Source organism: Camelus ferus, chromosome 11 (genome assembly GCF_009834535.1).
Source record: "Camelus ferus isolate YT-003-E chromosome 11, BCGSAC_Cfer_1.0, whole genome shotgun sequence".
Lineage (NCBI taxonomy): Eukaryota > Metazoa > Chordata > Mammalia > Artiodactyla > Camelidae > Camelus > Camelus ferus.
The window spans coordinates 36,986,789-37,011,133 of NC_045706.1; the positions used below are offsets into that span (position 1 = coordinate 36,986,789).

The 24,345-nt window shown below is 36.3% G+C and overlaps 1 protein-coding gene across 4 annotated transcripts in view; it reads left to right on the forward strand.

Annotated features, from left to right (window-relative positions):
- Window positions 1–23,967, forward strand: part of PRKG1 (protein kinase cGMP-dependent 1) — a 1,107,834-nt gene extending 1,083,867 nt beyond the window's left edge. For all 4 annotated transcript variants that reach the window (XM_032491411.1, XM_006181681.3, XM_032491412.1 and 1 more), the window contains 8 exons: window positions 2,445–2,584; window positions 3,459–3,548; window positions 10,252–10,393; window positions 11,561–11,724; window positions 16,343–16,465; window positions 16,541–16,603; window positions 17,790–17,856; window positions 19,502–23,967. In XM_032491411.1, coding sequence (XP_032347302.1) covers window positions 2,445–2,584; window positions 3,459–3,548; window positions 10,252–10,393; window positions 11,561–11,724; window positions 16,343–16,465; window positions 16,541–16,603; window positions 17,790–17,856; window positions 19,502–19,600 — 888 coding nt within the window. In that variant the 3' untranslated portion in view covers window positions 19,601–23,967. The remainder of the gene's footprint in view (window positions 1–2,444; window positions 2,585–3,458; window positions 3,549–10,251; window positions 10,394–11,560; window positions 11,725–16,342; window positions 16,466–16,540; window positions 16,604–17,789; window positions 17,857–19,501) is intronic.
- The last annotated feature ends 378 nt before the right edge of the window (window positions 23,968–24,345 follow it).

Here is a 24,345-nt window from a genome sequence, read left to right on the forward strand (position 1 = left end):
TTTTCTTAACTTCTCTTTTTGATAGTTCATTGATAGTGTATAAGAAGTACAACAGGTTTCTGTATATTAATTCTGTATCATGAAAGTTTACCAAATTCATTTATAAGTTCTAATAGCTTTTTGGTGGGGTCTTTAGGATTTTCTGTTTATAATATCATGTCAAGAGATTAATCCAAAAAGAAGATACAATAATTGTAAATATATATACACCCAACCTGGGAGCACCCCTAGAGAGCATACAGCTCTGGTGAGCAGAGGGGAATGTGCTGCTGGGCCCCATAGGATGTCTCCTACATAAGGCCACTTCTCCAAGATCAGAATATGTAACCAATATGCTTAGTACATAGAAATAAAAACAGAGAAAAGAGGCTATGTTCTGAACAAAGGAACAAAACCAAACCTAAGAAAAAGAACTAAATGAAGTGGAGATAAGCAATCTACCCAAGGAAGAGTTAAAGTTAATCATAAAAGTGCTCCCCAAACTTGGGAGAAGAATGAACTGCATGGTGGCCAGTGTAAGCCGAGCACAGTGAACAAGGGGGATGTGAGACTGACAGGAAGCAGGGTTCAGACGATGTAGGACCTTGCAGGCCTCTGTGGCAGCCTTCTCTATACCATGAGTGAGGTGGGAAGCCACTGCAGTGTTCTGGGCAGAGAAGTGGCACGATCTGGCCTTATTTTAAAGACAAGGTTTGATCTGCCCAAGGTACCTGTGGAGAGACCATCAGTGAATGCCTTCCTCATGTAAGGTCACAAGAACTCCACACAGCAGGTGGTGGTATCCTTAGCAAGAGCACAGGCTCAGAGCAGTTCAGGAACTGACCAAGAGGAGGACTGAGAGGGACCTTACATGGCGTCAGGATTGAAGTCCAGACCTGTGACCCTAAAGGCAGAGCTCTTGCCTCCCACCCTCTGCGTAAGTTAAAATGTGTGTTATCATCTCTGAAGAGAGTAAGTTTGATATTAGGTGTGTGACCTACACCGGACTCCTGTCATTTACCTGGGTGAGACTCTACAGAGGGACTATGAGTTTTATTACTGTGACACAGCTCATGTTTCACGTCATCTTTCTTATCAGTCCAGACTGCTTTCAGAAGTGGATTTTCGTGTTTTGTGTTCTATTATGAACTACCGCTGAATTCATCTGCATCACACTAATCTATCTTAAAAAGAGTTTCACAAGTGGATTAAGAGGGCCTTTGGCCGTTTAAGGCATTTTCAAATACCCATTTTTCCGTCTAATCTGTAGTGTAGATTTCTAAATGCTGGCAGCAAACCCACTCATTTGAAGTGTCCTCGTGTTTTCCTCTCAGGAACCTGCCACATTAATGCCCTCTCAGTTGCTTCAATCTGTACATGCGTGCACGAACCAGACACTTCCGAGTGTCACAGTCCCTGCCTCGGTAAACAATTCACAGCTACAGAGCGGGGCAGAAGCAGAAACAGCTTGTCCTGTTACTTCTCCAAGGCTTTCATTAGTTCAGAATAACATGGGCTATTTGGTATTATCTTGAGAATTCTGTTGCTTGAGAGCACTGGGTGGTACCTCTTTTATATTGCTATTAAGTGATTAGCTCTATTCGCTCTTCTTTCAAGTCACCTTGTTGAAATTTTTTTTGTAAAACAGTGAACACAGACCAGCAGCCTGTCTGAGGAATGGCATTTGGTGGATGCCACCGAGAGCTGCAGCAGAGGCATGGGAGCATGGAGGGTGGCAAGGCTCAGCTCAGGTCTCCCCATTAGTGTAGCTAAGGAGTAAGAAGAGTTAGAGTCAGATAGGATTAAAGTCATCAGGCCTATTGGAGAAAAAAAAGAAAAGTGGTTTTCTAAATCTCTTGAAAAAAAATTTTGTTACAGTTTTCTTTTTAACTGGAGGGAAGGAAAAGTCGGTGCAGTAAAAAGAAATAACAGTACATAAATTTTCAGTCTCAGCAGAGACAAAGGACTGTCACTGAATTGAATCACTCTAGAAATGTTTGTGAAAGACTAAAGAGGAAAAGCATAAAGGACCACAGGCTCCTACTTTTGCCACACTCACTTTAAGTAGAACTGGAGAAGAAATTACTTTTTTATTTGTTTTTTTGATTGAAGGAGAAAAAACTGTCAGGTACACTCAAACACATCATATGAAATGAAATGAAATAATCCAGTGAGAATCAAATACACCTTCCCTCTTCTAATCCCAGTGGGCACAAAACTACCGGGGGGTCTAGTTAATGACATCTGTTCCAGTGGAATGAGGTTGGGCAAGAGTTGTGAGCCCCTGGGCTTCAAACCCAGCCCCCAGCCCCCAGCCAGGCTTTTGTGACTCAGGTGGTGTGTGGGGTGTCATTTCAGTGCTCCCTGCACCTGCTAGTTTGGGGATAGGAATGCAATCTCAATATTGAGTTGTATTAACTCTACAGGGGTGTTTTCTCACTTCCTCTCTTCTTTCTTTCTTCAAGGTCCAGTTAAAGAGCGAAGAATCCAAAACCTTTGCCATGAAGATTCTCAAGAAACGCCACATTGTGGATACCAGACAGCAGGAGCACATCCGCTCGGAGAAGCAGATCATGCAGGGGGCTCATTCCGATTTCATAGTGAGGTAAGGACCCTGCCCCAGGGCTGACGCCCCCACCTCCAAGTGGAAGATCCATCACTCAGTCTCTGCCATTTGTGTTCACTGTCACACAATGGAACAGATTTTTTTAAAATCAGATTTAAAGAAAGTTTTGACTGAAAAAAAAAAAAAACCGCTAAACTTTTTTTGCTTGTTATTTTTTTTTTTTTTTTTAAATGAGAATCAGATTCTGTTAAAAGAACATGTTTTTCCCAAAGGAGCTGTCAGAGTTCCCAACAGTCCATTTTTATCCTGTTATTCCAGAGCTCTACATGGACCTCTGGTGGTTGAAAGACAGAATATCAAAAATCAAGCTACTTTATTTACCTTGAATTACTTTAATATTGTTTGAAGATTTTAAAAAATGAGATGACTAGTCCATTTTGAGAGCACTGCTAAGACAATAATGGGGATTTTTTTATATATGCAGAAACTTTTCTAGTTAATTTGCCAGTGGCACTTGCTGAAAATATAACATGAATTTAAGTGAACAGTGCACAAATTTTATACACATCTATATTTTGAAGTGTAATCTACTTTATATCCACATACACGGCATGTTTATGATCACTGAATATTGCTCAAGAGTCCATGCCTGAAACATCAGCCAAATTGGAATTAGAGGAATCCTAAGAAGTCTGCCTGGTCCATAATCATTTGGATTAATCCATTTCAAAGGAGGTGTGTAAGTGAACCATCACCTTCTTTTCCCTGTTTGTGAACTTCCGTCTTTCTCATTCTTTTGACAAAGAGTCAAGCTTGGCAAATCAAGAGTAACTCTCATCTGGGCACTCAAAACATTTACGTGCTTTTAAAAGACAATGTTGTTTATAACTGTTTTCTCATTTGCGATTCACAGACTGTACAGAACATTTAAGGACAGCAAGTATCTGTATATGTTGATGGAAGCCTGCCTAGGTGGGGAGCTCTGGACCATTCTCAGGGATCGGTAGGAGTTTTAAGAAATTTCTATCATGTCTTTAAAAACATAGTTGACTGTGATGGTTTGTAATAAGAGTCAATTATTATAAAGTATAAAATCATATTTACATTTTACTTATGCTCATATTTCAAAATGTAAATATGGGTCACAACTTACTATGCACATATGATTTATGATTTACTGTAAACATGAAACTCACTGTTTCAGATTTGTAACTGATAACAGGATTAGTCCACCATAAAAATAGTACCTCTCAGCATACAGAGGCTTTAGTTTCACTTGATTATCAGAATCAGACAACTATATACCTAGAAGTCAATCCACTACTGTAACATGCAGAGAGTTAAAGTATTTTATAGTTGCAATATGGAGTAGCCATCAGCTTAATTGTTCCACTCCTTCTCCAGATGGGCAGTCTGTCTGTCCTGACACTGAGAGTTTTTTCCCAAGTAACTTTTCCCTCTACCTTTATATTGCTCTTTGGTTTCAAAAGTAACAGAAGTTGCTAGCTATCCTTTTCAGCCCTTACCTAGTTTGAGGAAGAAAATAAATTCACTTAAAAGCAGTATTTCGTGTAAACAATCTAATTTAGATTTACTTCTTGCAAGTAAAGTTGGTCTAGTTAGTGCTTATTTGTTTCTTTCAATTATGCATAATTAATTTCTATCTCCTATTTATATAACCAGTAGAACTATCTTTTTAAAAAAACTGTTATTCTATAAAATGTCCTGGGAGCTTATTATCAACCCTAAATGTTTACTCTAAAAAAAAAACTGCAATTTTCTGTGAATGATCTAATAACATTCAAAAGTCATCCTTGTTCCTTTGAACATTGACCTTTAGACATCTCTTTTTTTTCTTACTTATAGTCTCAACCCACAGATTCTCCTTCATTGGGTAACATCTTTCAAACTCAGTGTAGACAGTACTGTTTCTTCTAGAGAGCCGTTATTTTTTTTGACAATTTGTTACTTTGTAGATACCCCAGAATAGAACAAGTTGTTCTTTATTAACTATTGTTTTAAAGTTTCATTCCTAATTGTCTTGGTATGGTATTTCATATCTTCCTTCACATTGCCCTTTCAGATCTCTTATTCCCATTCCTTACCTGTATACATCAAATGGATTTCTTTTTATCTTACTGTGTTCTTTTTAATTTCTTAAATTCAAGGTAAATAAGCATATAAGGAAATGTATCATTTTGGCATTAGGGAACATTAGTACTGATGAGTATTAGATCATAGGGTATTATGACATTACTGTTAGTTAATTTTTGGGTACAGATAATATGCCAGGCATTGCAATAGAGGTTGGCGATAAAAAGGATAAAGAGATACTGTCCCACTCTTCATAACTTACAGGCTACTGCACAAAGTTAATATTCTGATTTGTGAGTTAATGTCTGGTTTATCCTAATGTGCTTCTACTATATTATTTTTGACCTGACCTTTTAATCCACTGATTTATTTGAAATCTCTTTCCTACTTTGTTCTAATTAGAATAGATTTGCAGGTGGAAGTAAACACGAAAGCAATAATGAACCACTTAAGGAAAGGAACAGCTATTTTAAACTTCAATTAACTTCTTCAAATAGCCAACAATAGTAAAAATTAGTAATAATAATAGTCATGATGAAAGTTAAGTCCACTCAAACATACATAGCATCAATGTTCACTTTTAGTTTTTGAAAGGAAACAGTATTTCATATCTCTTTAACTTGATTTTGCATTTTTGGTACAGAAATGCTAGCCAAGACTTCCAAGTGAGATGCACTTTGATTTGTCAGGGTAGCAAAGGGACGCTACTAGGAAGCAGCTTATCTTGGGGAGGAGGGGAGGGAGGGAGAATATCAATAATGGGCCTTTCTCCACCTCCACTAGACTGCTTTTTTGATCCTTTCCTTTTTTCTCCCTCTTACCAGACTTGGGGTTGGGGTACACAGTTGCTGAGTTCCCCCAGTGTACTTAATACTCCATGAGGAGGCATGATTTGGAGAAATAGCAGCTACCTGACCCTCCCTTAAGATTCAGAGAGATTCACCTCAACATTAAAAGTGTTGGAAGTGTCATATGAAATCACCTCATAATCACTATCCTCTGGCCAATTTCCCCTCATATATATATATATAGCCATATTGCTTTCATTCTAAGAAACTTTTATTTTTTTCCTACTCAAGAAATTGCTGGAGGAAAGCGTAGTTATGACATCCAGGCTCCAGTTAATATTGTCAGTAACTAGCTTTCTCATTGTTTAAACTGTTGTTGAAAAATCCTAATTGTTAGGGAAAAAATTACTAAGAGAAAAGGGAAAGTGATTATCCATAGTCAAAACAAACCATACTGTGCAATTTGTTTCATTTTCCTCTCACGTCCCAGGAAAGAAGTAGTAAGGGAGAAGCTATTTTGAAAGCATAAAGGAAATGTGTTGTTTGTATGGCTGATTTGAAAAAAGGCTTGTGTGACCTCTGAGACTCAGGCATTAAGTACAGGAAGTCTCTGAGAGCAATGGCATCCTCCTTCCTTTACCCAGCAGCTGAGCTGGCCCTTTCCTGACTCTCACTCTCTTTCTTCTCATCAGCATAGAGAAAGAACAGAGAGCAGTTTTGAATTTGTTCTCAAGAAGAATTAAAATGATATCTTATATACAAATAGGTTTTGAGAACTATTATTTTCTTACCTTTGCAGCAATTAATATTTCAGTGCTATAGTTCATATTTCAATTATTTCCCTGGTTTATTCCTTATTAGCTATCATGTTTTATCTTTTAGTTTGTGACTTTTTGTTTTCCACAAATTCTGTTCCATTATTTGGAATACATTGGTACAAACTATACTTTATTCACCTCTTCTCCATAACACTTAAGGAATTGGCAATCCCTGCAACTTTCTTAAAAATGTAAGTGGTTAATATGATAAATATATATACTATAACATTAGCATTTATATATTATATAATATATAATACATATTCTGATATTAATGAAATTTTACATTTCAGTGGTTTACTAAATTTGAGTTTTTTAGTGTATGCTAATTTTTCCTATAGACTTTGTTAAACAGTTATTTAAGAAACCGTAATTTTTACATCACACACATCTCACTTCTGGTCTTGTGTCTTCCTGGATGTGTTTTGTAACTCAGTAAGTGACTTTCTATGTACGTTTTCCTTTATTCTAGCTATTTTATGAAAGATGATTACTTAAATTCCATCTTAGATGACCCAGTAGATGGTATTTGTGTCACTTCTTAATGTGATTGAAAGCATTTTAAGGAAGAGTCTATTTTCATAATACTTTAGTCTTCCTAACAATTGGCAATAAACCTGCATGGGCTGCAACATGCTTCAGGTTAATATACTGAATAATCGTTAGTCACTGAAAAAAAGGAACTTACCTTTCAGTGAGAGATGCTTTGTCTCTGTTACATCCTGCCATTTCAGGACTTGGTTTTATGATAAGTTAATTAAACACCGTGATTAAATTTTAAATTGAGTATATAAATATGTATACAGAACCATCAAGTTCCCTCAGTCAAAATGTTGTTATCTACTGCCATCTAGCTAGAATAAAACACCTACTCATTCCTAAAGAGGATACAGGGCCTATCTTTTACTTGTTTTAATTAAAATGGTACAACTGTCAAGGCATAATTTGTTATTTCAAAGAGGTATATTTAGGGCAGTGATTTATTTCTTTAAGCAACTTTCTCACTGTTGATAAAACAAGCTTTCGTTTTTGTTTTAAGTCAAATTTACACTGTCATTTCCAATTCTAATAGTAATTTTTCATTGTGAATCACCCTAATGCTATGTTTTATGACTGTCTTCCAAAAGCATATTTTAAAATCCACAAATTACCTACATCAAAGGTTTAGTGATGGAACTGTATTGTTGGTAAACATTTTGTGTGCCTATATTGTGTTGATTGTCTCAAATCCATTTGCATGTTATGTGACAATTTTTTAATTTAACTTTTAAAATCAGTTACAAATATATTGATATATGAGAGATACTCAATGTAGATCTGTTGAAGGAATGGAAACCAGCTTTCTTGAGCCATCTAAATTCCAAAATGGCTTAGAAATAAGCCTTGAAACAAACAGCTGTCAAGAACTGAAGACCCAATGTAAAGTGATGTAAGTTTGTGGTCAATTCGCTTCACAGTGAAAAAAAGTAGGGTTTTGATTGGCAAGCAATACAAGGACAATGTTTTGCCTGTACATGGAAAGAGCAGAGATTAGCAGAAAACTGTTCAGAGCTGACTGACAGCAATTAGCCTTTGCAGTGAGAAGCAGCAAATACTTCCCTAACAGTGATAATTAGAGTTACAAATTCCTAACTCCCATCCCCAAAAGACTGTTCTACATCAGTTTTCCTAGATTAAGACATAGGTGCTAAAGAAGAGTTTTTTGGTGCTCAATAATAATGGCTGCCATTTATTGAGCACCAATTGTGTACCAGGCACTTGTTCTAAATACACACCTCAATTAACAACCCAAAAAGATAGTTTCTGTTTTTAGCCTCATTCTGCACATAACAGAGACCCTGAGAGATACAGTTAGTTGCTCAAGATTAAACAGTATTAGAGCCCAGATTTTTCCTAACCTATTACCTCTTCTGATGAATTTGAGTTTATATGAGAATTTTTTTCATCTCCCTGCTAAAGAGCAGCTTAGTCAGAATATGAACATGACTACCATTCAGCAGAGATTTCCTGAGAAACTGATCCCTCATTAAGTGTGTACTCTCCTTATAAGAACAATGCATTTGGTCCCATTTTATTAACAACTGAACATTAAGGGAAACAGATCTGTGGCCCAGCATTTCAACTACAGAAATAACCTCCTCTTTTAACAGTAAGCAAGAATTTGTAGGCTTTCGCAAATGCTCTCCCATATCTCAGTTGGACAGTCCTGATGCAAGGAAGCCATCAGTTTTCTTAGTAAAACGAGGCAAGTATTGTGAAATAAGACAAAGCTCTATTCCATGTCCTGTTTTGTTTGGATTGTCCTTTGCTTTATTTTGCTTTGCCGACCTCTTCACTAAGAAGGGATTGAAATTATACCTGGCACTCAGTATAGTTAAAGTTGTACGTTAATTATCTACAGACTGGTGCTTAGTATTTCAGGCAAATAATCTCTCCAATTCAAAGAAATAGCACTGCTCTTGAAACACAAACATACTTAATTAAGGGCAAAGATGAAAGGACCTTTAAGGTACAACTTTCATCCCTTTCCCAATGCACAGGATTACATAGTGACAGCTCTGCAATGATAGCGCCAAGTTACAAAACAGTTGACAGTATAAACTATATCATTCATTTCCTAAAATAGATGCAGCTCTTCTTATCCTTAGGAATTCACAACTGTTCCATCCAGATACTGCTAAAGAGAGATCCTAGAATCTTAGTAATCACAATTAAGAATTTAGTATCTAGAGGAATAGATACCATCATGCATCAAATTGTATTTCAAAAGAAAGATATTCCCTTTGGGAAGAAATAATTATTTCAGTGACAACTCAGGTGACATTAGTAGTTACAATGAAGACTACCTTTCTGAAAGACATTATGTATTTCTAAATCATGACCTGAAGGAAAGCTGCTTTTGCTGTGGGTTCACTGATTAATTTTGCAAAATAGCAACCACATTCTACTTCTCAATATTGAAAAAGAATCAAAATGCAAACTGGCATTGGTGACTCTCATGAAATCAAGTTTAGGACCTCCCCTTTGTTGTATGTCACCTAAAGCTACCTGAGTGTTTCTCTTTCTCGTTACATTTTAGCCACCTCAAGAACTGATGTTCTTGGATTATCATGAATATCACTAATGTTATTGAATTATCATAAAATTATTAAATAACATTTTTAAAAATTATTATTAAAACTATTAAATAATTTAAATTGATTTGTTACCTGGAAAAGAAGAGGAAAAAACATAGTTTATCTTTTTAAGGGATTCCATGGGAAAAAAAAACAGGTAAAGTATAGAGGTTCTACCCTAGAACCTACCTTAGATGCTGAGGGTTTTTTTCCTTTGTGATTTCATTAAATAAACACACTCACCCACATACAGAGAGAGAGACAGAGGTACAAATCATAATCCAGTTTAGTAATAAATATTTCCTTCCAGTCACCTCTTTCCTTCTAATTATCTTTTAGCTCCATCTTTTCCGGCTAACAAGAAGGCAGTAGTGTAGAAAATATTGTTTGTTTTGCTGACAGATGTTTCAAACAGAAGAATACTTAGATTGCAGTATGATTGTAGCAGTAGCATTTAACTCATTTCCAAAGTGGTTCTTTGGAAACTAACTTTTATTCCCATTCTAATGAACTATGTATTACTTATTCTTAGATCGATTTTGAATCCTTTAAAAAGCACCCCTTGGTAGACAAGGTCTAAAATAGGGTTTGCTTCTGTTCTGCCCATCTATGTGCCTTTTTAGATTGTAGTGGGCTGTTGGGAGAATCCACCAAGTACATGAAACGTGGTAGGTGGTTGAACTCTTCTTCACTGTATTCAGGAAGTAAGGGCAAAGAATTCCTTGACTTAACCCTCTAAATGCTTTTGAAAATCCAATGCAATTTTGGCCAGTAGGACACTGGTCTCTGGGGTCACATTTTGGCATAGAAATATAAGGAAATGAGAAATAAAACCTTACCAGAGAAACTAATTTCTTTCATACCTTTTGTTCCATTTTCTGTATCTCAAGAGGTTCATTTGAAGATTCAACAACCAGATTTTATACAGCATGTGTGGTAGAAGCTTTTGCCTATCTGCATTCCAAAGGAATCATTTACCGGGACCTCAAGCCAGAAAATCTCATCCTAGATCATCGAGGTTATGCCAAACTGGTCAGTGTGTTTCACACATGGTTCTTCCCTGCATTTTATTTTATTTTAATTATTTTTTTAAAATACTGGTTTATGAAGCTGTGTTCATTGGCTAACAAAATCTGTTTTCCTTTTAAAATAGTGTAACTTTTTTTTAAAAAAAGAGGCTTTAATGTTGCTATTTTCAACTAGCTGTTCTTTCAAGTTATGAGAAATTCAACTGGCTAAGTTAGAATTAATAATATTCTGGCAAAACCTGCTTAAATAGGCTCACGCTTGCTGGCATGTTTGTAGACCCAAAAGAGCTTCATGGAAGTCCTTTTTCTAGCTGGCTTTCTGCCATCCAAAGGGAGTAGGTATTTATATTATGGAAAACCATGAATCATTTTAGTATTTTAGATTTAACAATACTACTACTGAGGAAAAAAAAGGGCTTTGCAGGCAGCGTTATCCAGGCCATGCTAATAATAATAAAATTGATCATGAGCTCTAAAGATTTACTGTAGAAGGGAAGTTCTCTTATTTTAAAATGTATAACTTTTGTAGACACTGGCTGTTTCCGTGCTTGATCTTATTACTTAAATTTTTGGAATTTTTACTCAACCTACAGCTTTCAAAGAAATCAAATCAATGTCACTTAATTATTTGTATTCTCAACCAATTGTGAGACTCCTCATTCAAAAGGTTTCTAGAAAAATGAAGACTCCATTTCCATTTTATCTCTGTCTTTACCAAGGGAGGTATTGGTCTTATACCTTTGTTACTTGGCTCCTTCAAAAGTAAAAATGGCTTCTCAAATTAATACTAAATGAATTGTCAGCTTCATTAAATGCAGCAGATACCATGCTATATCTGGAAAATATGTCTGAGGAAAGAAGAAATTATTTGTTTATGCCCCAATCTCCACTGGCATAAAAGAAGGAAAAGTGGAAAGTATTTCCACAAAGGAAGTTTTATCTTATTTTTGATGATGTGAATTTTACTCTGTGTTAAGGTCTCAATTTTTCCTATTGTAACTGAGCTTGATCAAGGAGGCTTTGTTTGAATTGTAGTTGACTCCATTTAGAAGACATGACTGTAATAGATTGTATCTGTTTTTCTTTTATTCCTACTATCATCAGCATACTTCAGCAAAGTAACTTTTTGCTTTTAAACTTAATCATAATCTTGTTTTTCTCTCTTTGTAAGGTTGATTTTGGCTTTGCAAAGAAAATAGGATTTGGAAAGAAAACATGGACTTTTTGTGGGACTCCAGAGTATGTAGCCCCAGAGATCATCCTGAACAAAGGCCATGACATTTCAGCCGACTACTGGTCACTGGGAATCCTAATGTATGAACTTCTGACTGGCAGGTATGGACATTGATAGAGAACCACCAGTAAAAATAGACCCACAAGCAGCTCCACACTCCTGTCTGTGTCACTCTGATTAGACCATCTTAAAGTACTTTCACCCTACCTTGTTACCACACTTCAGAAATGCAGATAACCAGGAATTAATAAAGCAGAATGGTCAGATGAGGGCAACAAACTCAACATCAACTTTTGATCATATTATTGCTAATTATTTATGCATATGTGAATGTGGAATGACCATCTTTCTGTGAGATCTTTGAGACTAGTCTTTCAGCCAGCAAGGAAGATGATAGTCATATAAAAATAGAGAGTCAACTATTTATAGAAATAAGAGAACCTGTTAGCAATTGTTACATCGAAGTGAAATGTAAATGCTCTGCAGATCTGTTGTGTAATAATGTTGTAGTCATCAGCAACTAAAAAAGGTATTAGGGGTATAAACTCCTCAAGGAGAAGAAAAACAAATGCACTACCAAGCCATGTGCCCGGGACTATGAGTAATAGGGTTATTGGGAACTAGAGAGTTCAGAAAAAGGTTGAGTTTGTCCAGGGAGGCTTTTGAAGAACGTAGGACTAGCTGGGCTTTACAAGAAGAATTCAGAGAGCAAAGTAAAGGGCATTCCAGACAGAGAAGCATGATTTAAATAGAAGGGGAGCAGTGGGCAATGACACGAAGAGAGATCAGTAAGAATCATCTTTCAAAGATCATGATTGCTGTACTTGAGGGTTTGGATTCCATCCAGAGAGGTAATCATGGAAGATTTTCTGATAAAGGAGTGACTGATATGTGTTGTGGTATTTAAGGAAAATACAAACTGGCAGCAATGTGTAGAGCAAATTGGAAGAGACATGGGGAATCCTCTTTGAAGATCATTCCAATAATTCAGATCTAGGAAGCTGAGAGCCTCAGAGGGCCATGGCGAAGAGAGGAAGAAGCATGAGACGGGATGTGAAAGAATTACTTACGAGAACTTAGTAGCTACAGTGAAAATGAGAAGATGGGACTTTTTGCCTCCTGGTTGTTTGTGAGGATTCAGTGATTCTATGAAGAGCTATGCAGTTGTGGACTTTCGTATTACTCTTAACTTTTATGTTGACTTCAACATACACATATGCATAAACAGATCAATAGATAATATTTCTTGTGTTCTTTGAATTCCTATAAAAACTAATCATATAATGAATAAAACAAAACTCAGTATGCACTATTAACCAAAGAATTAAAATACCATTAATAACTAGACTAAAATGTTAACCATGCCAATTTCTATTTCTCCTCATGCATTTTTTTACAATCGTTATTTCTTAATATAGAAAAAAAAACAGACCCTTATTCTTAAAAATTGGCATGTATTGAAGAGAAAGTCTTAATAACAGAAGAATCCTTATTCCTTCAAGATAGAAATTTCACAGGCTGAAATATCTGACTGCAATACAAGCAGACCTCATATTATTGTGCTTTGCAGATAGTGGTGGGTTTTTTTTTTTTTTTTTTTTTAAACAAATTGAAGGTTTGTGGTAACCTTGCATTGACCTTGCATTGAGCAAGTCTGTTGGTGCAATTATCCCAACAACATTTGCTCTGTCACATTTTGGTAATTCTCACAGTATTTCAAACTTTTTCATTATTATTATATCTGTTATCAGTGATACTCAGTGTTATTATTACAAAATCCTAACCATCATCTGAGCCTTCAGTGAGTTGTATCAATATTTTTTAATTAAGCTATGTACTTTTTTTAGACATCACACTATTGTACACTTAATAGACTATGAAAAAATTTGTGTGACTTGCCTTATTGCAGTTCACGGAGGCTGGAACCAAGCCCACAGTATCTCTGAGGCATGCCTGTATAGTGAAAGGAGAAATTAATACAAAGATGTAACAGAAAAAGTAAACATTTGCAAATTAAAAAAAAATCACTTTTCTAAATAACCACAAGGTCATAGAAGTTATGGAATAGTAGAACATTAAACATTAATAAAGTAAATCATAATTTACATGGTATGGCCAAAACTGAAGTTATTAACAAATACTTATAAAAACATTAAATGAGTTTAGGGTGATCCAGTTCAAAATGGAGCCATAATAGGATCCTGAACTCTCCTCCTGTAAACACAATGAAACTGCAGCTACTTATAAAACAACTTCCTCTGAAAACAAAAAACTGGTTGAGCAACTCCCGTGCATCAGGCGAGTGACAGAAAGTTCGCACTGAAGTGGGTCAGAGAGGCTGGGATACAGTATCGCCATAAACCCTGCCCTTGTGGTAACCTACAATCAGGAAGAACTCAAAACCCAGAGCTTATCCCTAAGGAGCAAGGAATTTGAACCCCACATGAGGCACCCCCAACTTTTCAGACCTGCACCTGAGAGATGAGCCCTCAAAATATCTAGTTTTGAAAATCCACAAGGTTTGCATCCAGAAGATCCACAGGACTACAGTGATGTGGAAAATGGCCCTAAAAGTGCTCACGTACTTGGACTCTGTGTAGGAGGGGTTCATTAGCTTATCTCGGAGCACTGGCCGGAGGGGCCAGCACCTGCTGGGGATCTGCTGTGATGCTCTCCAGGGATAGACATGGGCAGGTACCTCTTTGGGCTTGCTCTCTCTGCATTTCTCCAGCTAGCAGATGTCTTTTTTCCCCACCTTTTTTCTTTTTTTTTTTTTCCCTACTGGGCACCATCTGTACAGTCTTCCTCTGCCTTGCCCCCAGACTGCCAGTACCTCCTAGAGAGAAGCATTTCTATCATCTGGTGCCCTGCTTTTGTGGCTGCTGCCAGGGGACATGTCTATACTGCCTGGCTCTGAGGGCCAATGGGGACTTATGCTCACAGATCCCTCAGGACTGAGGAGCTCAATTATCATCATAGCTGCAGCCTGAGGAATAGATTTTAATTAAATACACATCTAAGGGGCTTAAAGACAGGGCAGTTGAACTCACCCAATTAGAGCAGCAAAAAGGGAAAAGAATGAAGAAAGAAAGGTGAAGATAGCTAAAGGATGAATATATATAGTAGAGGTACTGGTTTAATCACTTACAATATGAAGGTTAAAAGACAGAAGTACTGGAAATAAGTATAACTACATTAGCTAAGGATAAACACAGGGTAAAAAGATGTTAAATGTGATGTCAAAAAGGAAACATGTAGGGGAAAAACATGTAGAGCTTAATACATTCAAACTTAAGTGGGGATACAATGTACAGGATGGGGACTATAGTTAATAACATTGTATTGCATATTTTAAAATTGCTAAGAGTAGATCTTAAAAATACTCACAGGGAAAAAAGTATTATAACCATTTACAGTGACAGATGTTAGCTAGACTTACTGTGCTGATCATTATGCAATATATACAAATATTGAATCATGCTGTATACTTGAAATTAATGCTACATTCATCAATTATATAAATAACATAAATAAGCTTAGTACCCACTGCAAGAAATAAGAAAGACTTTAGAGAACATGGTAGCACTTTGCTATGAGCCATATGACCTCCTGAAAGCCAAAACTTGAAGGGAAATAAATGATCTGGTGAGAGGTTTCCTAAAGCAATAAATCCTAGCGAAGGATGCTAAATTTCCCACTTGCTCCCCTCCTTCTAGCCTTCTTTATTCTGTTCTTCAGGGTGGCTAGTCCCACTGAAGGATGAGTAATAATCAGAAAGGGCCCACAGGACCCATTCCCCACCCCTCTCACAACCTCAGCCCTCTTCTGCACACATGCTGGTTTTGTTCATGCATCCATGAGCCCCCACAAAACTTAGGAAAAGATGAACTCATCTCCAGCTTCAGTTCATGTATTCCAGTCACAGGGCATTCCCCTGGTGATTGGCTTGGATTAGATTGGACACACAATCTAAACTGGCCTGAGCCAACTTGAAGAATTTCAATATAAATCTGTGGAGGAAAATTGTCAGTACCTTTAGTAGGTCCTCAAATAATTACTGAATGTATATAAATCCCTGTTTCCACTGGGAACCATCTCACAGCCACGCAGGGAAACATCCTTAGGATGAAGCCAACGCTGTGTTGAAGTTCAAGTGTTAGATTACATTATGTTGGTTGATGATGGTTATGTGATCAGTTACATTAGGTTGAGCAGAATAGGCCTTTTTGAGGAAGCAACATAACACTTAAGCTAAGACTTGCTAAGTGAGGCATTAGGCAGAGTGCCGTTGAGAGTGCTTGGTACTTCAGAGGAGCAGAGAGAAGACTGGTGTGCCCAGGTCCCAGTGAGGAAATGAGATGGAGTTGTACCACTGATGTTGGACTTCATCCCAAGTGTAATCAGTGAGTTGATGAGAATGAGAAAGGGCCAAAAGTGGAAGAGGCTTCCTGAATGAGTAAGGATAACAGGAGAGGGTTGGACGCCTGCACTAAAGAGAAGTGAGGGGAACAAGGGACAGACTTAACCCACTACTGGTTTTGCTAAGAGATTTGCTTGGAAAAGTTCCCCCACCATTTTACTATTAATCAAGTGTCATTTAATTATCACTATTAATATATGTCCCTAAATCAGAATTAATGTCATTTGTGGAGTTATAACAGTGTATTCTGATTTCAAAAATAAAAGCACTGTCTCTTTTCATGTCTCTCACTCTTGCAGCCCACCTTTCTCAGGCCCAGATCCTATGAAAACCTATAACATCATATTGAGGGGGATTGACATGATAGAATTTCCAAAGAAGATTGCCAAAAATGCTGCTAATTTAATTAAAAAACTATGCAGGTAAGCATTTCAACTACATTAGGTTTGGAAGGAGAAAACAATTCAATTCCTAAATAACTGTTATGTTATTTTTAGGGATAATCCATCAGAAAGATTAGGGAATTTGAAAAATGGAGTGAAAGACATTCAAAAGCACAAGTAAGTGTCCTTTCCTTATACCTTTAGGTTTGAGAGTTCAGAAAGCATTCTCAGACAAGCACAATTTTCCCAGGCTGATGTTTTTAAGTTAGTGGTTGTCTAACTGATGCAATTAGTCTGTGGGAACATCCAAGGAGACATGTGGAATAGTTAGCCTTGTTATTTAAGACCTTTCTAGTTGTCTCTGGGACTTTATTTAGATCCATCTGACCCTGTGACATTCTAAACAACAGATCCACCAAATTCAATGTCTCCCAATTCATATTAACTGGTATTTTTCCTCTCTAGCATGAAGAGGAAATATATATTCCTAATTCTAAGATTCTATTCTCTACTAGAATATTAAAAATGAAAGCCTTCCACCATATCATGCTTCATTTCCTAGACTAAAACTAAGAGACTATACTTTTTCCCCCCATCATATCCTCTAATTAGAAAATGGTTGGAAAAAATACATCTCTCTTTTTTTTTTTTAACAGTAGCAGAATTTACCCATATTGACTGGATGTTCTAAAGCTAAACTAAGACCTAATTGGTATTACCTTGTTAGTCTGTTTCTGTAACCCCCAGCAGAGGAATGTATTTACCAAAATACCTATAAATACCTAAAAGGCCTGCCAGGAATTTGGTGTAAGCACTTGAGAATGGTGAAAACTTTTAAAAACAAATTTTAAAAATCCCTTTGTGATGTTTGGTCATTTTCACAGAAAGGCCATACACAAATTACCTTCATTCTAGCAAAAAAGGAAAATAGGATATGTAGAGACCAAGACAACGATATGAGGGGCTGCCCACTGAATCAGTGGCAAAGATGGAAGGATAATTTTCTGTCCTGACACCTCATGTCCTGATTCTGCCTTCTTAAAACATCCTGTAGGGCACCGGGCCACACATATTATGGCATTTATTAAGTTACAATGATTCTGTAGGGACAAGGTCACACAGACATTATGATTAACATTACTAGAATAAAAAGGAAATTGGCGTTTAAAAATTTGACTACTAGATTTTTTAAAATACACATTCCACATAAGTAATTTTTAAAACCTCCCATTAAATAGAAAACATTTTTTCTCATTGAAAATGTTTGCCTGTTTCCCATCCGTCATGGGCATCATATGTTGTGATGAGAAAGCTTCAGCTGAGGTACAATGCCTTTAACAATCTACTTTTTTTCCTTCCTTAGATGGTTTGAGGGCTTTAACTGGGAAGGCTTAAGAAAAGGCACCTTGACACCTCCTATAATACCAAGTGTAAGTAGACTTTCCAACTTGTAATTGTGTGACACACATGAAGGTGTTTGTCAGAGATCTGCTATTTCAAAAGATTTTATCCTATGTTCAAATTAAAGAAACTATAGGATGTACCAGATTAAAATAATGACATCTAAAATCCAAGCTTAAAAACAGTGTTAACTATGTACAACTATTGACAGAAAACTATAATGAATCTTTTTCCCCATAATATAAAAACTTCATATGTCTCAGCCCAACAATAAGAATATATTAACAACTCTATTTACTTAGTCATGAATTATTACCAAAAATATGTACACTATTTTAAATTTCTGCACATATAAGTTAGTGGGTACATGAGTGTGGTTGGGTGAGTTAGGATAATCTGCTCTTGTTACCTTCCATTTGTGATTCCAGTTTACTCTCTGCCATGCTCTGTCATGCTGTGTCCCTAAGAGTCCAACCCAAATAGACACATCAAATCATTCCCTGCCCTCTAGCTTCTCTTAGGGTTTGGTCAACAATACAGCAGCCAATCTCAATAACCATCAATTCCTGGCCAATATTGTTTCCCTGATGCTCCCACATAGCTCCTCCTCCCTTACCCCCATAATACGTTGAAGCACTCCTAAGCTCAACAGTGTTCTTCAAAAGATTCTCTTAACTCTCTTTTCTTAACACATCAGGTGTTTTCTTAAACTGCTAGTCCACTGACTGGACTAAATGTTTACACTATATTAAATAGATTTCAATTGACTGCATTTATCTAATAAAATGTGCCTTAATTAAGGAGGAGAGGGCTTTGCAGTCCTATAAGTCTTTCATTTATATATTTCCATTTTCTGGGACAAACTTCTTATACAGAAACATTTTCCCCACTTCTTAGATTTATTTCTGCTAATATTTATGCTTATTCACAAAGTAAATTACAGATGCTAATTGTATTCATGAAGCTTTGTTTTTAGAACAAGAGCAAAGTAAGAAAGTTGAAGAGATGAATATTAAGCCTAAATTATCTTATTTACCAGGGGTCTCGTTTTATGCAAGAGTAATATAAAATGGGATATGTATGTGATATATTCTATAATATTTAAAACTTCCTATTCTATTATTATAAGGGAAACTAAAGTAAGTTTCTTCACTGCTTTTACTGATGCTCTGCAGATTGGACTTGCCCAGCGCAAGTTTTGCTTAAGTTTATATATGGCTTTTTATTATACTTAGAAATAGGAATAATAGGCAGAGGTCATCTTGAGGATTTTATGTAATTATTCTCATTCCACTCCCCTCCTCTCTTAGACAGCAGCCAAGTTGACCTCTTTCTTAGGTGTAATACAGTACTTTTTAAAAGAGGCTTTCTATGACTACTCTCTTACTCTCATGACATCTTGTATTTTTCCTTTGTGGCACTAAACAAAGTTTATAATTATCTACAGATGTTTATGATTATTTGTTTTAATCACACAATTTATTCTTTCCTAGACTAAAACTCCATGAGGGATGAACCATGTCTATTTTCATTGACCACTGTTACTTACCCCCAAAACAAAGGACAAAACCTGCTGCATAGGAGACATTCCAAAAATAACCCTTTTAAAAAACCTACCTTGAAATTCTACTAAAAAAGCCAGAAAACTTTTACTGTCCGTTCTCTCATTTGCAGGTTGCATCACCCACAGACACAAGCAATTTTGACAGCTTCCCTGAGGACAATGACGAACCACCACCTGATGACAACTCAGGATGGGACATAGACTTCTAATGTATTTCTCTTACCTGCTTCTGCCTTGCTGAAGACAGCTTTTTCTGAGACAGCTGCCAGCAAACCTGAAGGAAAGAGAGAAGATTAGTGCTCGGGGTCACCATGATGCCTTTGATCGATGCTGCTCCAGTAACTACAGTGGCGTTAGGACTCACTGCTTAGATGACAGTAGTGCTCTTCACACGTTTTCTGTTTGAACCTAAAAACAGCAGTTGACATGGTGGTCCTGAAGCCAAGCCTTTCACCAGTAAAGAGATGTTTTCTATTGTTGCAATGACCTTGCTTTGCTCTGATTATAATTTGAAAGACTGTAGGAAACACTTCAATTTAGTAAAAGATAAAAGTCTGTACCTTGCTAGAGTTATCCAGAAGATCAAAAAATAATATATTGGGTACGATAGGTTACTATGGTACAGAAACTGGGCTCTTCCCTTTCTTCAGGTTGAGGGTTGTGGGAACTATTTACTGCAAGCCGGTGTATATACCACACACAAGAGGACCACACCTCTGTTGGTCACAGTTCATGTCAAACCAGTGCTAGAAGTTTCATGATTTTATTTCCCAGCAATGCTGATGACGAGACTGAATGTTACATTTCCTTCTGACAGATTTTAAAAATTGATGTGATAAAAGCACAACTGCTATGGACTCTGCTGAGAACTCTCATAACAGGTAGATACGCGTTTTCACACAGGATTGGAAAAAATCAACATGCATGATATCTGTTCTTTTTGATAAATTGGCATGACAGAGTGGAAAAAAAGCAATTCACAAACCATTTCATACTTTTAAAAATAGTATGCTTAAAGATGGTCCTGGAAATAAATGACTAGCAGCCAATTGGTTTTTATTTATTACCTAACATACCCTCAAACTGAGGCTTAAAATATTCCCTTTTATAAAAATAAACCCTTGGGGTGGGGTCGGGGTGGGGTTGAGAGGGATTAAGATCCATCCAAAAAAAAAAAAAAAACTATATAGGTGCTATGTATATCTTTCATCTGTAAATGTCAGTGTCTGAACAGACAACACAAAATCTAATCATTACATGTTTAGCCAGAGAATGAAGCATTTTCACTAAATTTATGAAACCAAATTCCTGTCAGATTTCACTTACACAGCATCGTCTAGGGTTGAGGGAGAAAGGTGATTAAAAACCTATTCGAACTAGCTTCTTGTCTTAGGCCTGAACCAAAAAAGAGACAGAAGGAAAGATTCATCAGATGAGAAACCTTACTTATGTGAGGTCTGGGAACAAGACAAGACCCTGGCCAGCTGTTACTACCTTTTTGTCAGTGGGCAATAGGAGTCCATTAGCTGAAAGCAGGAAATGAGTAGAGAGGGAAACAGAAATCTCATTTCTTAAAAAGTAAATTGGAGCTAAATAAATAAAACAAATACTATAATTCGGAAATAATCACACTACCTAAGAAAGACTAGGTTTGAAAAGATTAAACTGATTTGCCTTTTTGCATGGGGAAAAGAATCAGTGATTTAAATTGAGTCCTTCATTGGCAGGCCAGTTTACTGTTACCGGCTATCTTCAGTCACAGAGCCATTTGGAAGCTTTTCCTAGACAAACGGCGTTATACCTTCTTAGACAAATGCATACTTTTACGAGCTATCATCCTGATTTGGAAACTGTGTTTGCATTTGGTATATTAAATAGAGGTTTGCTTTTTTTCCCCATAGAAAGTGTTTTAAAAAGTCAATCAAATGTAGACATTTCTACAAAACGTATGTCCATCTAGGTCATTATACCACATCCAAGAAGGCATCTATTATGACATTTGTTTGAATATTCATGCTAAGACTACTTTTGAATCTGATATGAAAATATAATACAGTACGGGACATTTGGAAAATTAAAATACTAAGAGCATGTTATATACAATCAGAATAAAGTAAAACGAAAACTTTGATCCTAAGGTATTATTGTTAATCTTGGATTATTGGAGTTTTTTCCCTCCCTTACAAAAGAATTTCTCAAAATCAAACTATTCCCCAAGATACCAACTTTCTTCTACAGAATATAAAATGAAACTATCAACCTAAAATCCAGCTGGCAATGCTATTCAGAAGTTTAATATAAGGCTTTAAAAAAGATATTCCAACATTATTTTTAAAGAGAGACCGTGGTTTAGGCATGCTAAAGGTTGGCTAGAATGTTTAAACCGACCTAGTCATTTCACATAAGAGCATCTTCCCCTGCAACTTTTCAAGTATCTCAGTAGCCCCAGAGATTAGCACTTACAATGGATTGTGTAACTATGGTTCAAGGCTAAGACAACCACCGAGAGGCACACGTCCTATGGAGGAGGAATGTAGCGGCTTTCGGTATAACATGACTGCAGGTCATTTCTCCGACTCGTGACTGCATCTTTGTTCATTTCACCTGTGGCACTGCATTAGGCTGTCTAAAGCAATCACCAAACAGTAAAGGTGAACTGCAGTTTTCAAGAATTGCTAACGGAAAACATTCATCTACTTTTCAGCATTGACTTTTAAGGATTTACATTTGTCTCACTGAAGACACTAGGGCTAAAATTCATGGTCAGTTTCATAAAGCACGTCTCACTTTATTTCTGACTTTTTCATGCTCCCCTCTATTTCGGATACGTTAGAATAGTGCCAACTTGTTTTGATTTGTTAACTGACTTTCTTGTCAATACTTCAAGTATGGGAAATAAGGGCTTTCTGTGTGTCTTGACTCACAGGAAAACTGAAAATTGCCAAGAAAAGGAACACCAGAATATTTGAGCTAGATTGACTGTATTAGAGAAAATCATTTCTGGAAATTTGCTATGAATGATTTTTATGTTTGTACCTTCTTTGTTATTCACATAGGAATCAGATCCATGTGGCATTTTAAAGATTTATTTTGATTATATTCAAGTAAAAAATTTTACTTAAAATTATGGGATATGCATGTGAATCACACATGTATAATATAAATATTCAACTGTTGGATTTTTCTTGTTTCATTTCTAAATGACTGAATTGATGGTGAACTTAAAAAAATCAGCTACCATACTGAAAAAAAAAGGATATTAGAACTGATTTCATACAGTAGAAGTGATCTGTGCATTACCCATAACAATGTTTTCTTTCACACAGTAGGACCAGAGACAAATATTTATGTAAATAGATATTTTTGTGTGATATTTTGTGGTACATATAACTTCTTTTTTTTAGTGATTCACAGCATTATTATTTCATTTAATTTGTACTGAATAATGTTTTTAGGTCCAAGTAGACTTGAATTAATGTCATAATTGTCAGTATTATTGAAAATTATGTCAACTGTACTGTTACTCATCTGTCCCATAGTTTAGAACATGACCTGGCTATCTGGCATTGTTGCAAGTGCCTTAAATTCATGGCATCCTATTAAAAAACAAATTTGGTGTTATGCTGCATGACAAAGACAAACACACCTCAAAATGTTGTCCTTTCTTAGCTTGCTGCGTTTTACAGTTCTTTCTGCTAACAATTTATAAGCCTTTATTATATAATATTGATGAATTACAGAAATGATGAAGTTGTTCTCTTATTTCTGTTAAATGTACCAGAGCTGTGTATCTGTTCATGAGATACAGCGTCATTTCTGTGAAATGTATAAATGTATGTGCAGGTCAAATTAATATATGACATCCTATCAGTCTGTATACAGGTATTCCTGTTTTGCTTAGTTGTGCAGGTTCAGTTTTAAAAAAAATCAGTGCAGTCAAGTTCTAAAATATCTCATTTTTTAGACTATTTAACAACGGCCCAACTGAAAAGAAAAATTGGAAAATGACTGCTAACCACACCTCGTTATGAAACCAATGACAAAAAGGGACCTTGGTGCACCACTCAACAAAACAGGATGCTTCTCTGAGTTCTTGTATATGCAAATCACTTGTGAGGCAAGTTTTCAACAGACTTAGAAAGATGAACATTGAAAGTGTGTTGTTAGCCCTCCTCTTTATCTGCCCCTGCATCAACAGACAGAGCTCTGGGACCTTGACAGTGACTCAGAGGTTTGGACTTTCCGAGTAAAGGGACATTTCTTTAAGCAACATCCATCAAATTTATTTCAATGTATGATGTTTTTACAACTGGTCAGTTCTTTTGTATTCTTACAGCTATGGTTATTTGATTGTCCTCTTACAATTTGTTCTACATGGGAGAGTCCTTTGTTAGTCAGAATGCAACAACTGTCATCAAATGGTCATTGACCACTTGCACTCTTTTGATGTAGATTAAAAACTTTTTCATAAACTTAACCTGCTTTGATTTGCTCTGTATTTTTCCTGCAGCTGTAATTGCTGAGTGCCTGTTGTATACTTTATAGAGTTGAAATAAAAAAAATAATTACTTTTGAATTTAGTTGATGTTTGATTTCAGACAAGATTCCAAGGATAGATAGTGGAAGAAGCATTGATATATCATACTAGAATTGACATATCATGTAATGCTACTGTTGAATGCCACTGTAAGAATGTAGAAAATATTTATAACCCAAGTATCCATCATAAAATAATTGTTATAATCTAATATAAAACTCATCTAACAAATTGGCTTGAAGAAGTCAACAAGGATAACATTAGGTCATCCAGTGTGAACAGCCACACAAATGTGAAAATTAGCAGTTTTCTATACACAACTATACACAACTACCATCCCACCACCATCACCACAACTATCACACTCCTTTTGGGGCTCCTGTACCCTGGTCAAACTCTGAATTAGGCAAACTATCA